Source organism: Dendrobates tinctorius, unplaced genomic scaffold (genome assembly GCF_039654945.1).
Source record: "Dendrobates tinctorius isolate UK_male_01 unplaced genomic scaffold, ASM3965494v1 ptg000151l, whole genome shotgun sequence".
In the NCBI taxonomy this organism is placed as follows: Eukaryota; Metazoa; Chordata; class Amphibia; order Anura; family Dendrobatidae; genus Dendrobates; species Dendrobates tinctorius.
The window spans coordinates 22,222,457-22,239,740 of NW_027361818.1; the positions used below are offsets into that span (position 1 = coordinate 22,222,457).

Consider the following 17,284-nt stretch of genomic DNA (forward strand, 5'->3'; position numbering starts at 1 on the left):
GTCTATGGTGCCTGCAGTTTCGGTGCTTCCTATGTGGGCTGCGGGTTCTGGTAATAAAGGCTGGTTCTGTAGTGCCAATAGGACAAGCACCCCCTGTAGGACTGTGGGTTTTGGCAACTGCGGCCGGCTCACGGCCTTGCAACTTTGTTTTTTTCATGGGTACCTTCTGCTACCCATCCGGGTTCCAGCACCGTCAGCTGGTTCTCGGCAGTGCCTTTGGCCTAGGTGCCTCCTTCTTGGTATCCGAGTTCCAGCAACGTCTGCTGGTCCTTAGTAGTGCTTTGTAGCACAGGTACCTCCTGCTTAGTAACCGTGTTCCAGCACCGCCAGCTGTTCCACGTTTGTGCCATTGGCTGTTGTTCCTTCTGCTGCCACTCTGGGTTTCAGTACCATCATCTGGTTCTCGGTAGTTCCATTGACTCTTGTAGCTAATGCTACCCATATGGGTTCCAGCACCGTCAGCTGGTTCTTGGAAGTGTCTTTGGCACGGGTACTCCCTCCTGCCCAGCCTGGTTCCAGCACGCCTGCTGTTTCCGGGTAGTGTCAACTTCACTTTGCCACCAATACGTCGTTATGTCGTGTTGCGGTCGGGTTAGCCGAGTCTATGGTGCCTGCAGTTTCGGTGCTTCCTATGTGGGCTGCGGGTTCTCGTAATAAAGGCTGGTTCCGTAGTGCCAATAGGACAAGCACCCCCTGTAGGACTGTGGGTTTCGGTAACTGCGGCCGGCTCAAGGCCTTGCAACTTTGTTTTTTTCATGGGTACCTTCTGCTACCCATCCGGGTTCCAGCACAGTCAGCTGATTCTCGGCAGTGCCTTTGGCTTAGGTGCCTCCTTCTTGGTATCCGAGTTCCAGCAACGTCTGCTGGTCCTTGGTAGTGCTTTGCAGCACAGGTACCTCCTGCTTAGTAATCGTGTTCCAGCACCATCAGCTGTTCCACGGTTGTGCCATTGGCTGTTGTTCCTTCTGCTGCCACTCTGGGTTCCAGCACCGTCAGCTGGTTCTCGGTAGTTCCATTGACTCTTGTAGCTAATGCTAACCATCCGGGTTCCAGCACCGTCAGCTGGTTCTCGGAAGTGTCTTTGGCACGGGCACTCCCTCCTGCCCAGCCTGGTTCCTGCACGCCTGCTGTTTCCAGGTAGAATCAACATCACTTTGCCACCAATACGTTGTCCTGTCGTTTTGCGGTCGGGTTAGCCGAGTGTATGGTGCCTGCAGTTTTGGTGCTTCCTATGTGGGCTGCGGGTTCTGGTATTAAAGGCTGGTTCTGTAGTGCCAATAGGACAAGCACCCCCTGTTGCACTGTGGGTTTCGGTAACTGCGTCCTGCTCACGGCCTTGCAACTTTGTTGATTATGGGTACCTTCTGCTACCCATCCGGGTTCCAGCACCGTCAGCTGGTTCTCGTCAGAGCCTTTGGCCTAGGTGCCTCCTTCTTGGTATCCGAGTTCCAGCAACGTCTGCTGGTCCTTGGAAGTGCTTTGTAGCACAGGTACCTCCTGCTTAGTAACCATGTTCCAGCACCGTCAGCTGGTCCACAGTTGTGCCATTGGCTCTTGTTCCTTCTGCTGCCCCTCCGGGTTCCAGCACCATCAGCTGGTCCTCGCTAGTTCCATTTGCTATTGTTCCTTCAGCTACCCATCCGGGTTCCAGCACCGTCAGCTGGTTCTCGGCAGAGCCTTTGGCCTAGGTGCCTCCTTCTTGGTATCCGAGTTCCAGCAAAGTCTGCTGGTCCTTGGTAGTGCTTTTTAGCACAGGTACCTCCTGCTTAGTAACCGTGTTCCAGCACCGTCAGCTGGTCCACAGTTGTGCCATTGTCTCTTGTTCCTTCTGCTGCCCCTCCGGGTTCCAGCACCGTCATCTGGTCCTCGCTAGTTCCATTTGCTATTGTTCCTTCTGATACCCATCCGGGTTCCAGCACCGTCAGCTGGTTCTTGGCAGAGCCTTTGGCCTAGGTGCCTCCTTCTTGGTATCCGAGTTCCAGCAACGTCTGCTGGTCCTTGGTAGTGCTTTGTAGCACAGGTACCTCCTGCTTAGTAACTGTGTTCCAGCATCGTCAGCTGGTCCACAGTTGTGCCATTGGCTCTTGTTCCTTCTGCTGCCCCTCCGGGTTCCAGCACCGTCAGCTGGTCCTCGCTAGTTCCATTTGCTATTGTTCCTTCTGATACCCATCCGGGTTCCAGCACCGTCAGCTGTTTCTCGGCAGAGCCTTTGGCCGAGGTGCCTCCTTCTCGGTGTCCGAGTTCCAGCAACGTCTGCTGGTCCTTGGTAGTGATTTATAGCACAGTTACCTCCTGCTTAGTAACCGTGTTCCAGCACCGTCAGCTGGTCCACAGTTGTTCCATTGGTGCTTGTTCCTTCTGCTGCCCCTCCGGGTTCCAGCACCGTCAGCTGTTCCTCTCTAGTTCCATTTGCTATTGTTCCTTCTGCTACCCATCCGGGTTCCAGTACCGTCAGCTGGTTCTCGGCAGTTCCTCAGCCTTCTTGTACCTTCTGGTACTTTTCCAAGTTCAAGCTTGTGAAAATGGGTTTTGATTCTCACTCTGGATCTCCCTGACAATGACCCTGAAGACGATGACCCTGAAGACCACACAGAAGAATACCTAAAAGATGACCCTGAAGAAGATGACCAAGAGGACAAAGAACATGAAGACAACCACCAAGATGCAGAACAGCAAGAGACAGAAGAACAAGAAGCATAAAAACCAAAAGCAGAAGAACATTAAGCATAAGACTAAAAATTTAAGCAAATGATATTATCTAATTTATAAGCAGAAGAAGACTAAGCAGTGTATGGGGGTGAGTCCATTCCTCCTCGTGTTGCCCCTGGAAAAGGCCTGCTACTGCAGGCCAAACTGAACGCGGACAAATCCTGTTGTAAATCTTTTGTGACAGACTGAACGTAAGGTGTAATCTTCAAACTTTTATAGATTACAACTACAGGAATGCCTGACACAAATAAGAATATGATGAAGAAGTAGAATATGAAGAAGAATAATAGTTGAATAAGAAGAATATGAAGAATGTAAAAAAAAAAAAATAAGATGAAGGTGAAGAAGAAGAAGATGAATAAGGTGAAGAAGAAGTTGATGAAAAAGATGCTGCTGAGGATGATGGAGAAAGTGTGGGAGAAGTAAAAAAGAAGGTGAAGAGCATGGAAGTAGGGAAACATACATATCTGACAAAAAATTTAAGACTTTAACATAGTCAATATCTTTGTAACTACGAACGTCTTTAAAAAAAACAAATTCCTGCTATTCCATTTGATTGGGCTAAACCTCTATGGCTTTAATGTCTCCTACACCCCCCACAATACATTCTACATTATTATTAGTTGTTTTTCTTCATGTAGAATTAACCTACAGGGAAAAAAAGGTTTTTTTTAATTCCGATATTTCTGTTCCATTGACTTGAATGGGACTTCCGGGATCGGAATCGGCGATACCCGATACTTTTTTTAGATCGGCCGATCCATTCCGATACGATATTTTTCAGTATCGGGTGGTATCGCTCAACACTAGCTACGACCAAAAAAACATAATTCTGGAGATTTTACTTTTTTTCTCTCCACGCCGTTTAGTGATCAAGTTAATCCTTTTTTTATTGATAGACTGTGCCATTCTGAACGCATCGATTCCAAATATGTGTATGTTTGATTTTTTTTCTATTGTTTTATTTTGAATTGGGCGAAAGAGGTGTGATTTGAACTTTTATATTTTTTTATATTTTTAAAAACATTTTTTTTTTGCTTTTGGCATGCTTCAATAGTCTCCATGGGAGCATAGAAGCTGCTATAACAAGATTAGCTCTGCAGCATGCAGGGGACGATCAGATCGCCCTCATGTAGCAGAATACCTCACTTGCTATGAGCGCCGACCACCGGGTGGCGCTCATAGCAATCTGGTTGTCATGCCAACCAATCGGTGACCTGTGACCATGTGACAGGGGTCAGCGTTGAGCGGATTTCCAGTGCAATTGCCAGAAATGCATGTTAAATGCCAATCAGCTGTCATGTGCCGGAAAAGTGTGGGCTCTGGCAATGGGGGGAGGCGAACAATGACGAATAGACCTGTCATTTGTCGCTAAGGGGTTAAAGTCAGGTATCCTACAGCATGACATTAGGAACACAAGAATTATTTTTTGGCCTCTGGATCAGGCCTCTATATATAACACTCTAGATCAGTGGTTCCCAAACTCCAGTCCTTGTGGACCCCAACAGGTCATGTTTTCAGGATTTCCATAGCTTTACACATGTGAGAGAATTCCTGATGCCTTGATGATACTTCCATCACCTGTGAAATACTAAGGAAATCCTGAAAACATGACATGTGGGGGCCGTGAGGACTGGAGTTTGGGAAATGCTGCTCCAGATGCTACAAACTATTTTAAAGTCAGGTCCCCTACTGTACAACATTAGGAACATAGGATTTTTTGGGTGACCTCTGGATTAGGCCTCTCTAACACCCTATGCTACAAACTATTTTAAAGTCAGGTCACCTACTGTATGTGCCCGGCTGGCTTTATCTGTGGAACTCAGTAATGGCCAAACCAAAAAAAAATTCTGGAATGTAAATTTAACAGCCACACTGGACAGTAGCTACCTACAGTATCTGACTGATATACAACCACCTACCTAACTATCAAAAATCTTGCTGCTGACTGTGCATCAGGAGAAGCTTCTCTGCGCTGTTATGCAAGAAAATGAGCCAGGATAATGTCAGCGTTCCCCTCTACACTTTGGGGCAGGAACTATCTGGACTGTCACCACTGTTGCAGGGGGACGATTCTTCTGAGTGGGGAGAACCTTTGCACTGGACAGCAGGGAACATGGGGGAGATAAAAGGGGCTGAGCGTGGTAATGGGGGTGATTTGGCAGGGAGGTGACAAGAGAACAAGGAGAAGGTTGACTCCCTCCCCACTGCTCTGCCTGCGAACGCCTTACCCTCTAGTTCCCTGTGGATTGACTTACCAACTGACTGTGTCCTTACTGAGCTGTCCCCAGATGTTCCTGTTCAGGTTGGGTCCTTCTTGCTCCAAGTGAAAGTTAACTTTACTCGCTCTGTTCATAGCGAGTATATCAGAGGTTCGCACGCTGCCGCGGTCTATGGGCGTGCATGCTGTTTGTGTTCTGCGCCATTCCAGAGGAATCAACAAAAGAGACTGTTTTTACATTCCAACGCACTCAAGCTGTTACACCGCTCATCCCGCACACTTCCGGAGCTGGAGCACATCACCCGACATCCTCATTTCCGGTCTCATGGCCGGCGTAGGGGTCTCATCGGGTGCGCATGTGCACCTCTCGCGCTTGACTTTGCGGCTATGCGCCCAGCTCCAGGGCTCTGTAAGGTGTGCATGTGCACTTCACATGGCTCTAACAATGGCTGCGCCCTCTTGGATTCTCAATGGTCCTGGAGGACCTGACCCAGAAGTCCCAGCATGCATTCCCTATATCAGGCAGCCTCTTCCGGTAGGTGTCACCTGATCAGGGGTGGATTAAGGGTAGCCAGGGCCCGGGGCAGTTCAGACTCTGTGGGCCCCCCTCGTCACGTGACGGGGGTCACGAATCGTAGAGCCACACTCTACATAGAGAATAATGGGGCCTCCAGCACCGACCTCCACCTGCAGAGCCGCACTCCACATAGAGAATAATGGGGCCTCCAGCACTGACCTCCACCCGCAGAGCCGCACTCCACATAGAGAATAATGGGGCCTCCAGCACCTACCTCCACCTGCAGAGCCGCACTCCACATAGAGAATAATGGGGCCTCCAGCACTGACCTCCACCTGCAGAGCCGCACTCCACATAGAGAATAATGGAGCCTCCAGCACCTACCTCCACCCGCAGAGCCGCACTCCACATAGAGAATAATGGAGCCTCCAGCACCTACCTCCACCCGCAGAGCCGCACTCCACATAGAGAATAATGGAGGCTCCAGCACCTACCTCCACCCGCAGAGCCACACTCCACATAGAGAATAATGGAGCCTCCAGCACCTACCTCCACCCGCAGAGCCGCACTCCACATAGAGAATAATGGAGCCTCCAGCACCTACCTCCACCCGCAGAGCCACACTCCACATAGAGAATAATGGGGCCTCCAGCACCGACCTCCACCCACAGAGCCACACTCCACATAGAGAATAATGGAGCCTCCAGCACCTACCTCCACCCGCAGAGCCGCACTCCACATAGAGAATAATGGGGCCTCCAGCACCTACCTCCACCCGCAGAGCCGCACTCCACATAGAGAATAATGGAGCCTCCAGCACCTACCTCCACCCGCAGAGCAGCACTCCACAAAGAGAATAATGGGGCCTCCAGCACCGACCTCCACCCGCAGAGCCACACTCCACATAGAGAATAATGGAGCCTCCAGCACCGACCTCCACCCGCAGAGCCGCACTCCACATAGAGAATAATGGAGCCTCCAGCACCGACCTCCACCCGCAGAGCCACACTCCACATAGAGAATAATGGGGCCTCCAGCACCGACCTCCACCCGCAGAGCCGCACTCCACATAGAGAATAATGGGGCCTCCAGCACCGACCTCCACCCGCAGAGCCGCACTCCACATAGAGAATAATGGGGCCTCTAGCACCGACCTCCACCCGCAGAGCCACACTCCACATAGAGAATAATGGTGCCTCTAGCACCGACCTCCACCCGCAGAGCCACACTCCACATAGAGAATAATGGGGCCTCTAGCACCGACCTCCACCCGCAGAGCCACACTCCACATAGAAAATAATGGAGCCTCCAGCACCGACCTCCACCCGCAGAGCCGCACTCTACATAGAGAATAATGGAGCCTCCAGCACCGACCTCCACCCGCAGAGCCACACTCCACATAGAGAATAATGGAGCCTCCAGCACCGACCTCCACCCGCAGAGCCGCACTCCACATAGAGAATAATGGGGCCTCTAGCACCGACCTCCACCCGCAGAGCCGCACTCCACATAGAGAATAATGGGGCCTCCAGCACTGACCTCCACCTGCAGAGCCGCACTCCACATAGAGAATAATGGGGCCTCCAGCACCAACCTCCACCCGCAGAGCCGCACTCCACATAGAGAATAATGGAACCTCCAGCACCGACCTCCACCCGCAGAGCCGCACTCCACATAGAGAATAATGGAACCTCCAGCACCAACCTCCACCCGCAGAGCCTCACTCCACATAGAGAATAATGGAGCCTCCAGCACTGACCTCCACCCGCAGAGCCACACTCCACATAGAGAATAATGGAACCTCCAGCACTGACCTCCACCCGCAGAGCCACACTCCACATAGAGAATAATGGGGCCTCCAGCACCAACCTCCACCCGCAGAGCCGCACTCCACATAGAGAATAATGGAACCTCCAGCACCGACCTCCACCCGCAGAGCCGCACTCCACATAGAGAATAATGGAGCCTCCAGCACCGACCTCCACCCGCAGAGCCGCACTCCACATAGAGAATAATGGGGCCTCCAGCACCGACCTCCACCCGCAGAGCCACACTCCACATAGAGAATAATGGAGCCTCCAGCACCGACCTCCACCCGCAGAGCCGCACTCCACATAGAGAATAATGGAGCCTCCAGCACCGACCTCCACCCGCAGAGCCGCACTCCACATAGAGAATAATGGAGCCTCCGGCACCGACCTCCACCCGCAGAGCCGTACTCCACATAGAGAATAATGGAGCCTCCAGCACCGACCTCCACCCGCAGAGCCGCACTCCACATAGAGAATAATGGGGCCTCCAGCACCGACCTCCACCCGCAGAGCCTCACTCCACATAGAGAATAATGGAGCCTCCAGCACCGACCTCCACCCGCAGAGCCGCACTCCACATAGAGAATAATGGAGCCTCCAGCACCGACCTCCACCCGCAGAGCCGCACTCCACATAGAGAATAATGGAGCCTCCAGCACTGACCTCCACCCGCAGAGCCTCACTCCACATAGAGAATAATGGAGCCTCCAGCACCGACCTCCACCCGCAGAGCCGCACTCCACATAGAGAATAATGGAGCCTCCAGCACCGACCTCCACCCGCAGAGCCGCACTCCACATAGAGAATAATGGAGCCTCCGGCACCGACCTCCACCCGCAGAGCCGTACTCCACATAGAGAATAATGGAGCCTCCAGCACCGACCTCCACCCGCAGAGCCGCACTCCACATAGAGAATAATGGGGCCTCCAGCACCGACCTCCACCCGCAGAGCCTCACTCCACATAGAGAATAATGGAGCCTCCAGCACCGACCTCCACCCGCAGAGCCGCACTCCACATAGAGAATAATGGAGCCTCCAGCACCGACCTCCACCCGCAGAGCCGCACTCCACATAGAGAATAATGGAGCCTCCAGCACTGACCTCCACCCGCAGAGCCTCACTCCACATAGAGAATAATGGAGCCTCCAGCACCGACCTCCACCCGCAGAGCCTCACTCCACATAGAGAATAATGGAGCCTCCAGCACTGACCTCCACCCGCAGAGCCTCACTCCACATAGAGAATAATGGAGCCTCCAGCACCGACCTCCACCCGCAGAGCCGCACTCCACATAGAGAATAATGGAGCCTCCAGCACTGACCTCCACCCGCAGAGCCTCACTCCACATAGAGAATAATGGAGCCTCCAGCACCGACCTCCACCCGCAGAGCCACACTCCACATAGAGAATAATGGAGCCTCCAGCACCGACCTCCACCCGCAGAGCCGCACTCCACATAGAGAATAATGGGGCCTCCAGCACCGACCTCCACCCGCAGAGCCGCACTCCACATACATGGCTGCTCTGTGCTGTGCGCACAGGACCTGTGATGAGGTCACAGGAGGGGAGGAGACAGGGGTCACATGATCGGGGGTCCTGACACCTTACCTCCTGTGATCTCATCACAAGCCTTTGCACGCTACCAGCAGCATCAGCGTTCAGGCTACTTGTAGATGCTGCTGGTAGCAGAGCACATAATGCCGCCCCCACGGTCACTCACTTTTAGGTGGGGAGAAGATGGAGTGCCATTGCAGCAGCCAGCAGGAATGTGGTGGGGGCCCCCTTAGAAGCTCTTGTGGTGGGGGCCCCGGGGCTGAAGCCCCGCCTGCCCTGCCTTTAATCCGGCCCTGCGCGGTGGCGGATTATAATGGGGCAATTTACTGGCCTGGGCTGTGGGCCCCTTAACCCCACTGGGCCCGGGGCAACTGCCCAAATTGACCTCATTATAATCCGCCACTGCACCTGATTATCGTTTTGCTTCCTTGCTGGGCCTGCTTGGTGCCTGCATGGTCGCCCTCTGTACTCAGGTCCTCTACCTTGTAATCTGGTGTGCTTTCTAGTACGCGATATCCATTGTCTCGTACCCAGATGTTCTGCCCAGTAAACGCTCTGCACTATCCTGTACCCTGCATGCCCCTGTGCATGTACTCTACAACCTCCTGAGCCCAACGTGCCCCCGTGTTCATGCTCTATGCACTCCTGTACCCCGCATGTCCCCGCGTGCCTTCACCCTGTTAGTCACGGTCTTTCGCGCCTCCTTCGAGCCGGCCATCTTTGTCCAGCAGTCGTGGTACTTTATCCACCTGGGTCTGCCCCTGGTGCTACCTGTATAGGGGGTGGTCCTCACTAGGTCAGCAAACCCAGGGTGGGTTGGTATCATGGCCCAGATTGTCCACTCCAGGAGTCGTTATACAAGCCAAGTGAGTCTGGATACTTTGGCACAGTCGGGAGCCAGAGATATTGTCCACGATCTACGACACTGGCGGGAGATATTCCAGCCTCTCCCCAACAAGAACTGCAAGTGACAAGTTACCTCTTTCACACACCTTTTTCCCAAATATTGTGTTTTTGTTCAAACTCTGTTGTTGTGCTCAGTGTTCCTGTGTTATTTCATTGTTGATCTCATCACCCTGTGCGGAGTATTTCTTGTTCGTCAATAATCTGTTTTAGTAAATCCTGTTAACTCCTTCTCTGCCTCCGGCTTCTCACTGCATCCAATGAATTTCACTCCAGTACCCTTTACAGTTACACTGTCAAAATCTTGGTAAAGCAAGATGTCCACTATTTATATGGAGAGGAACATGTGTCTTCAGCAGCCAATGACACAAGCCATGGTGTCAAGACATTGTGGATGTTTCCTGCGCTCTAATTGGCTAACCAAAATGTGCACACATGAAGTTAGGAAAAAAATTAACAAGAACCTTGTGCCATTGAGCTCTGCTAACCCCCTCCCCGCATCAAACACATGCAAAATGCTCAAGATACACAACCCTTATCGTTGAAAAAGTGCTGAAACTACTTTTGTGGCAACGCGCATATTTTCCTGCACTTTTAGCGAATGTTACCGATTTTTACCAATTTAATAAAATTTTGCTCATGTTTCTGATCATGAATCCGATGGTACCTCCGCTTCCGCCTTCCACGGCGCCACCACCGCTGTCCGGTCCTCCGCTGCTGCCACCCGCCTGCCTTTCTGCCACTGCTGTGTCCTGGCGCGCTGTTCCTGCTTGGCCCCGCCGAACCTCTCCTCAGCTTCTGGTCGCGCGCTCTGTGATGGACTCCTGGTGCCTGCGCATGTATCCTGGATCCTGTAAAGCACGGCCGCGCGCAGCACCAGCCTTTTAGGGACTCTAGGTGTCCTGACCTGGGAATCCTTCTGGCCAATCAGGGTTAGGGTTAGGGTATTTTAGGCTACCTCTTAGTGGAGGCGCCTGATAATCCTATATGTCCTGCCTACTTTTCCCAGGCCCCTTGTGTCTCTGTGCATTGCGTTGCACTGCCAGCAATACCGCTCATCTATAACTTTGTCTCTCTCCTTAGTTCTCTCTGCATACCAGCTGTCTGAAGTTCTGTTACAGTGCCTCACACTGTCTTTCGTCCTGTCCTGCCTGCCCTCTAGGAGTCTCGTCCCTGGTCCTTCGCCATTCCTGGGTCATGTCTTTCCTGCCTGCCTGGATCTTCGTCCTTGGTTCCTGTATTGTCTTCTGCCTTCCTTCGGTCCCTCCATGTCTCCTTACCCATTAGCCTCCTTAGCCACCCCTCTTTGTATCAGTTACTGTGGTTTCTGACACCTCTGGGCTTGCCCCTAATGGTCCCTGTATTGGGCTCGGTCCTCACTAGGCCAGCTCACCCAGGGTTAGGCCGGTTCCACAGTTCAGGGGGTCCACTCCAGGTAGCTCACCCTCTGGAGGCATTACAGTGTAATCAGGCCATGGACCCCACCAGTACCATGTTTTCCGCTCACAAGTAGCTTGCACATTGGGCGATAATCAACAGTGCATTGTGACCTTTATGCAATCTATTGAGTCTCGTCTGTCTTTGTTGCAGGCCTCAGATCCAGTCAATGCCACTCAGCTTGCCAGCCTCCAGCAGGAGCTCTCACAAGAGCGGGACACACAGGCTCACATGCTGAGCTACATAGCCTCTGTGTACGATCACTTGTACAATCTACAGTCCGCTGCATCGCTCCTGTTCAAGTAGCCACCAGTGACTCTGGTTCGGCTCCCGTGCCTCATCCCCTGCTTTGACTTGGCAAATCTCCATGGTATAACAGGGATCTCAAGCTTTGCAGAGGATTCTTGAACCAGTGCTGCCTTCATTTTGAACTTGCTTATCTGCAATATCTCACTGACCGGGCCAAGGTGGCTTTTGTAGTGGAGAGGCCCTGGCTTGGGTAAATCCTTTGTGGGAACGGGACCACCCCATAGTGTCTCAATTGTAAATTTTTCTGGAGACCTTTCGCAGGGTCTTCGATGAGCCTGGATGGTTGGCCTCCACGACTGAGTCTCTTTATAACCTTCACCAGGGTTCCCTGTCGGTAGAACAGTATGTCATCCGCTTTCGGACCTTGTCCTCCAAACTGGAATGGAGTAATGAGGCACTAGTTGGCACCTTTTGTAGTGGACTGTCGGGCAGAATTAAGGAAGAGCTCGCAGGATGAGATACTCCATCTTCCCTGGAGGAGCTAATCTACCTTGCCAGGCACATAGATCTACGTTTACAGGAACGCAAATCTGCTAGAGATAGAAGACCCATTCAATCCCCATCCAGCCCGCGACCAATGGTTTCAGCTTCTGCTTCCGTACCCAAACTGATGCAAGTTGATCTGCTCAAAATGGCGGAGCAGCGCAGTAGGGAGAGACTGGCTCAAGGTCTTTGCTTTTACTGCGGAAGTGCTTCTCATCTACTGCGCGCTTGTCCTGTGAGACCGGGAAACTCCTCCACCTAGGACAGGTAACAGAGGCCTCCCTAGGTGTTATTGATTCCTCAATACCCCTGACCTTGTCTGTTCTGGTAATTTTCAATCAGAGATGCCTCTCTGAGGTGGCTTATAATCATAATAATACATTTTATTTTTATAGCGCCGACATATTCCGCAGCACATTTCAGAGGGGATTTGTACAGAAAACAGACATTACAGCATAACAATAATCACATACAGTAGATTATAACAAATACCAAGAGGAATGAGGGCCCTGCTCGCAAGCTTACAGTCTATGAGGAAAGAGGTAGACACGAAAGGTGGTTGCCCTGATTGTATGGACCAGCCATAATGTTAAGTGTGTAACAGTACAGACACAGAGAGCTAATGGATGCATAAAGCATGTGGGAACATGATGCGGGGAACCTGGTTATGGTAAAACTTTTGGCTGTGCCACACAGGGATAGATTAGGTTAATGTGTTGAGGCAATAGGCCAGTCTGAATAAATGCGTTTTCAGGGCACGCTTAAAATTGTGGGGATTGGGGACTAATCGTATTGACCTGGGAAGTGCATTCCAGAGAATTGATGCAGCACGTGTAAAGTCTTGGAGACCGGAGTGGGAGGTTCTGATTATTGAGGATGCTAACCTTAGGTCATCAGCAGAACGGAGGGCGTGGGAAGGGTGGTATACTGAAACAAAGGAGGAGATGCAGGGTGGTGCTGAGCCATGGAGGGCTTTGTGGGTGAGGGTAATAAGTTTGTACTGGATTCTGGAGTGGATGGGTAGCCAGTGTAATGACTGGCACAAGGTAGAGGCATCGGTGTAATGATTGGTGAGGAATATGATCCTGGCTGCAGCATTCAAGACAGATTGGAGAGGGGAGAGTTTGGTAAGAGGGAGACTGATTAGAAGAGAGTTACAATAGTCGAGACGAGAATGAATAAGAGAAACAGTAAGAGTTTTTGCAGAGTCAAAAGTAAGAAAAGTTCGAATTCTAGAAATGTTTTTGGGGTGCAGATGACAAGCCAGTGATCAAATGTTGGGGGCAAAGGAAAGCTTGGAATCAAGTATGACCCCAAGGCAGCAGGTATGTTGCTGGGGAGTAATAGTGGAACCACACACAGAAATGGCAATGTCGGGTATAGGTACATTAGTAGAGGGAGGAAACACAAGGAGTTCAGTCTTTGACAGTTTTAGATATAGTGAAGACATGATGTTAGACACAGCGTTTAGACAATCGCCGGTGTTTTCTAGAAAGGCAGGCGTAATGTCAGGAGAAGAAGCGTATAATTGGGTGTCATCAGCATAGAGATGGTACTGGAAACCAAATCAACTGATTGTTTGACCAATAGGGGCAGTGTACAAGGAGAAGAGGAGGGGAAATAGAACCGATCCTTGAGGAACCCCAACAGTAAGGGGAAGGTGAGAGGAGGAGGAACCGGCAAAAGATACAGTAAAGGAGTGGTCAGCGAGACAGGAGGAGAACCAGGAGAAGACGGTGTCCTTGAGGCCAATGGAATGGAGCATATTGAGGAGGAGCTGATAATCCACAATGTCGAATGCTGCAGAGAGATCCAAGAGAATTAGCATGGAGTAATGACCTTTTGATTTAGCTGTTAGTAGATCATTAGAGACTTTAGTGAGGGTAGTTTCAGTAGAGTGTAAAGAGCGGAAACCGGATTGGAGAGGGTCGAGAAGAGAGTTATTAGAGAGATAGCTGATAAGACGGGAGTGGACCAGGCATTCCAGGAGTTTAGAGATGAAGGGAAGATTAGAGACAGGTCTATAGTTAGCGGCTCAGTTTTGGTCGAGGGATGGTTTTTTTAAGAAGTGGATGTATGACGGCATGCTTAAATGAGGAGGGAAAGATACCAGAAGAGAGAGAGAGGTTAAATATTTTAGTTAGGTGAGGGGTGACAGCAGGGGAAAGGGACTGGAGGAGATGTGACGGAAATGGGTCACTGATGCAAGTGGTTGGGCGAGAAGATGCAAGGAGCCTGCTTACTTCTGTGACTGGTTCAAAATCAGAGAGTGAGCTAGATGCAGTGGGGGAGGGAGGACAGTGCATGGTATGAGGTGATTGGGAGATAATATACTGTCGAATCTGGTCAACTTTTTCTTTGAAGTAATTGGCCAGATCGTCAGCTCGGAGCTCCGTGGTTGGGGCCTGTACTCTTGGGTTGAGTAGAGAATGAAAAGTGTCAAAGAGACGTTTCGGGTTATTGGACAGTGAGGTGATGAGGGTGTTGAAATAGGTTTGTTTGGAGAGGTGAAAGGCAGTGTTGTATGTTCTAAGCATAAACTTATAATGGATGAAATCTTCGTGTAGATTGGATTTTCTCCACAGATGTTCGGCGCACCTGGAGCACCGCTGCAGGAAACGTGTTTGCAGGGTGTGCCAGGGTTGTCGCCGTCTGTGTTGTGGTGTTCTATTTATAGGGGGTGCAAATTCATCCAGGGCACTTTGAAGTGTTTCATTGTAATGCTTCAGTGCAGAATCAGGACATGAGAGGGAGGAGATAGGGGCCAATGAAGACTGCAAGTTTCTGGGTGTTAATGGCCTGTATGCTTCTATAAGTATGGACAACGGGGGTGACCTGAGCAGCCTGGCAGTTCTTGATAGAGAATGAAAGAAGATTGTGGTCAGAGAGCGGGAGAGGGAAGTTTGCAAAATCATCCACTGCACAAAGCCGAGAGAAGACCAAGTCGAGTGAGTTTCTGTCTTCATGCGTTGGAGAATTAGTAAGCTGTGAAAGGCCAAACGAGGAGGTTAGAGATAAAAGGTGAGTAGCAGATGGGGAGAGGGGAAGAGCAATGGGGATGTTGAAGTCTCCCATGATGAGGGTAGGGATGTCACAGGAGAGAAAATGTGGAAGCCAAGTGGCAAAATGATCCAGGAACTGATGGGAGGGGCCGGGAGGACGATACACCACCGCCACTCGCATGGACAACAAAAACACATAATAACATAATCCACCAACCAAAGAAAAACCAAAATAGCAATCAAAGTGAGAAGAGTGGAACATGTGTAACACAACATTACTTTCTATTTTCAATTCTGCATACAACATACACATATAACTCACACTCACACTCCTTTTTAAAATTTAAGATTTTCTAGAAAAGGAAAAATTTTAGCAGCATTTTTAGTCTGTTGCCCAGTTTTTGCTTTGCAACAACAAATAAACACACAATATTAGAATGTTAAGATGGTTAGTATTTTTAGACAGATAAACAAGTCCAAATAAACAACAACAGACAAAGACACAAAAACAAAATAGATTAAAGCAAAGAGACAAATAGAATAAACCTAAATTTTGTTACCCGAGGGGATTCCCATTCAAAGATCCAGACAGACTGACCTACCTACCTTGTCCGAGGGAGACAAGAAAGGATGCAAGAAAAAATGCCCACTTACCCAGGTCCTCCTTTCTGCTCTCCCTCCGACAAAGCAAGGCAATCTTTTTCAGTCCAAATCGATAGTTAAAGGGGAATGCAATCTCGCTGGGGCCTCCAAGTTGTCAGCGTCAGGATTTTTTCTTATAGTCACCAACCTCGAGTAAAGCTCACTTAGATCTTCTCTTACCTAGGATCCTAGGTGTGGAGGAATAAAAAGAGAGACAAAGGTGGCTTGTCTTTCAAGATAATCTCATCCTTTACTAAGATGGGTGCGTGTTTTATAGGATTACAGAAGAGGAATCATAGAATCATAGAATCATAGAATCGTAGAGTTGGAAGGGACCTCCTGGGCCATCTGGTCCAACCCCCTGCTCAAAGCAGGATTCGCTAAATCATCCCAGTCAGATGTCTGTCCAGCCTCTGTTTGAAGACTTCCATTGAAGGAGAACTCACCACTTCTCGTGGCAGCTTGTTCCACTCATTGATTACTCTAACTGTCAAAAAGTTTTATCTAATATCTAATCTGTGTCTCCTCCCATTCAGTTTCATCCCATTGCTTCTAGTCTTTCCTTGTGCAAATGAGAATAAAGTTGATCCTTCTACAATGTGTCAGCCCTTTAGATATTTGTAGACAGCTATTAAGTCTGCTCTCAGTCTTCTCTTTTGCAAACTAAACATTCCCAAATCCTGCAACCTTTCCTCATAAGACAGGGTATGCAGACCGGTCACCATTCTGGTCGCTCTTTTCTGAACTTGCTCCAGTTTGTTGATGTCTTTTTTAAAATGTGGTGCCCAAAACTGGACACAATATTCCAGATGAGGTCTGACCAAAGAGGAGTAGAGGGAAATAATGACTTCACGTGATCTAGACTGTATGCTTCTGTTAATACATCCTAGAATTGCATTTGCCTTTTTTGCTGCTGCATCACACTGTTGACTCATATTCAGTCTGTGATCTATGAGTATGCCCAAGTCTTTTTCACATGTGCTGTTGCTTAGCCCTATTCCTCCCATTCTGTATATGCTTTTTTCATTTTTATTGCCCAGATGTAGTACTTTGCATTTTTCCCTGTTAAAAACCATTCTGTTTGTTGCTGCCCACTTCTCCAGTTTATTTATATCTTTTTGAATCCTCTCTCTCTCTTCTCTAGTATTAGCTATCCCTCCTAGCTTTGTGTCATCAGCAAATTTAATCAGTTTACCCTCAATTCCTTCATCTAAATCGTTGATAAAGATGTTGAACAATACAGGGCACAGGACAGAGCCCTGTGGTACCCCACTTGAGACATTCTTCCAACTGGATGTGCAGCCATTTACGACCACTCTTTGGGTCCGATCACTAAGCCAGTTATGAATCCACCTAACAGTTGCCTTGTCCATTCCATACTTAGACATTTTTTCAATAAGGATTGTATGAGATACTTTGTCAAATGCTTTGCTGAAGTCAAGATATACTATATCTACAGCATTTCCTTGATCCACCCAATCAGTGATTCCATCATAGAAGGAAATTAAGTTAGACTGACATGACTTATTAGTTACAAACCCATGCTGACTCTGTTTAATCACTTCATTCTTATCCAGGTACTGACATACATGTTGTTTAATAATTTGTTCAAAGATCTTTCCTGGTATAGAAGTCAGACTCACCGGCCTATAGTTGCCTGGGTCCACCTTCTTCCCCTTTTTGAAGATAGGAAC

At 49.7% G+C, this 17,284-nt stretch overlaps 1 protein-coding gene across 1 annotated transcript in view; it reads right to left on the reverse strand.

The window, feature by feature from the left end:
- LOC141050045 (olfactory receptor 1500-like) overlaps positions 1-5,065 on the reverse strand; it is a 42,611-nt gene extending 37,546 nt beyond the window's left edge. Inside the window, exon 1 of the mRNA XM_073546880.1 lies at positions 4,976-5,065. Coding sequence (XP_073402981.1) covers positions 4,976-5,065 — 90 coding nt within the window. The remainder of the gene's footprint in view (positions 1-4,975) is intronic.
- Positions 5,066-17,284: the final 12,219 nt, after the last annotated feature.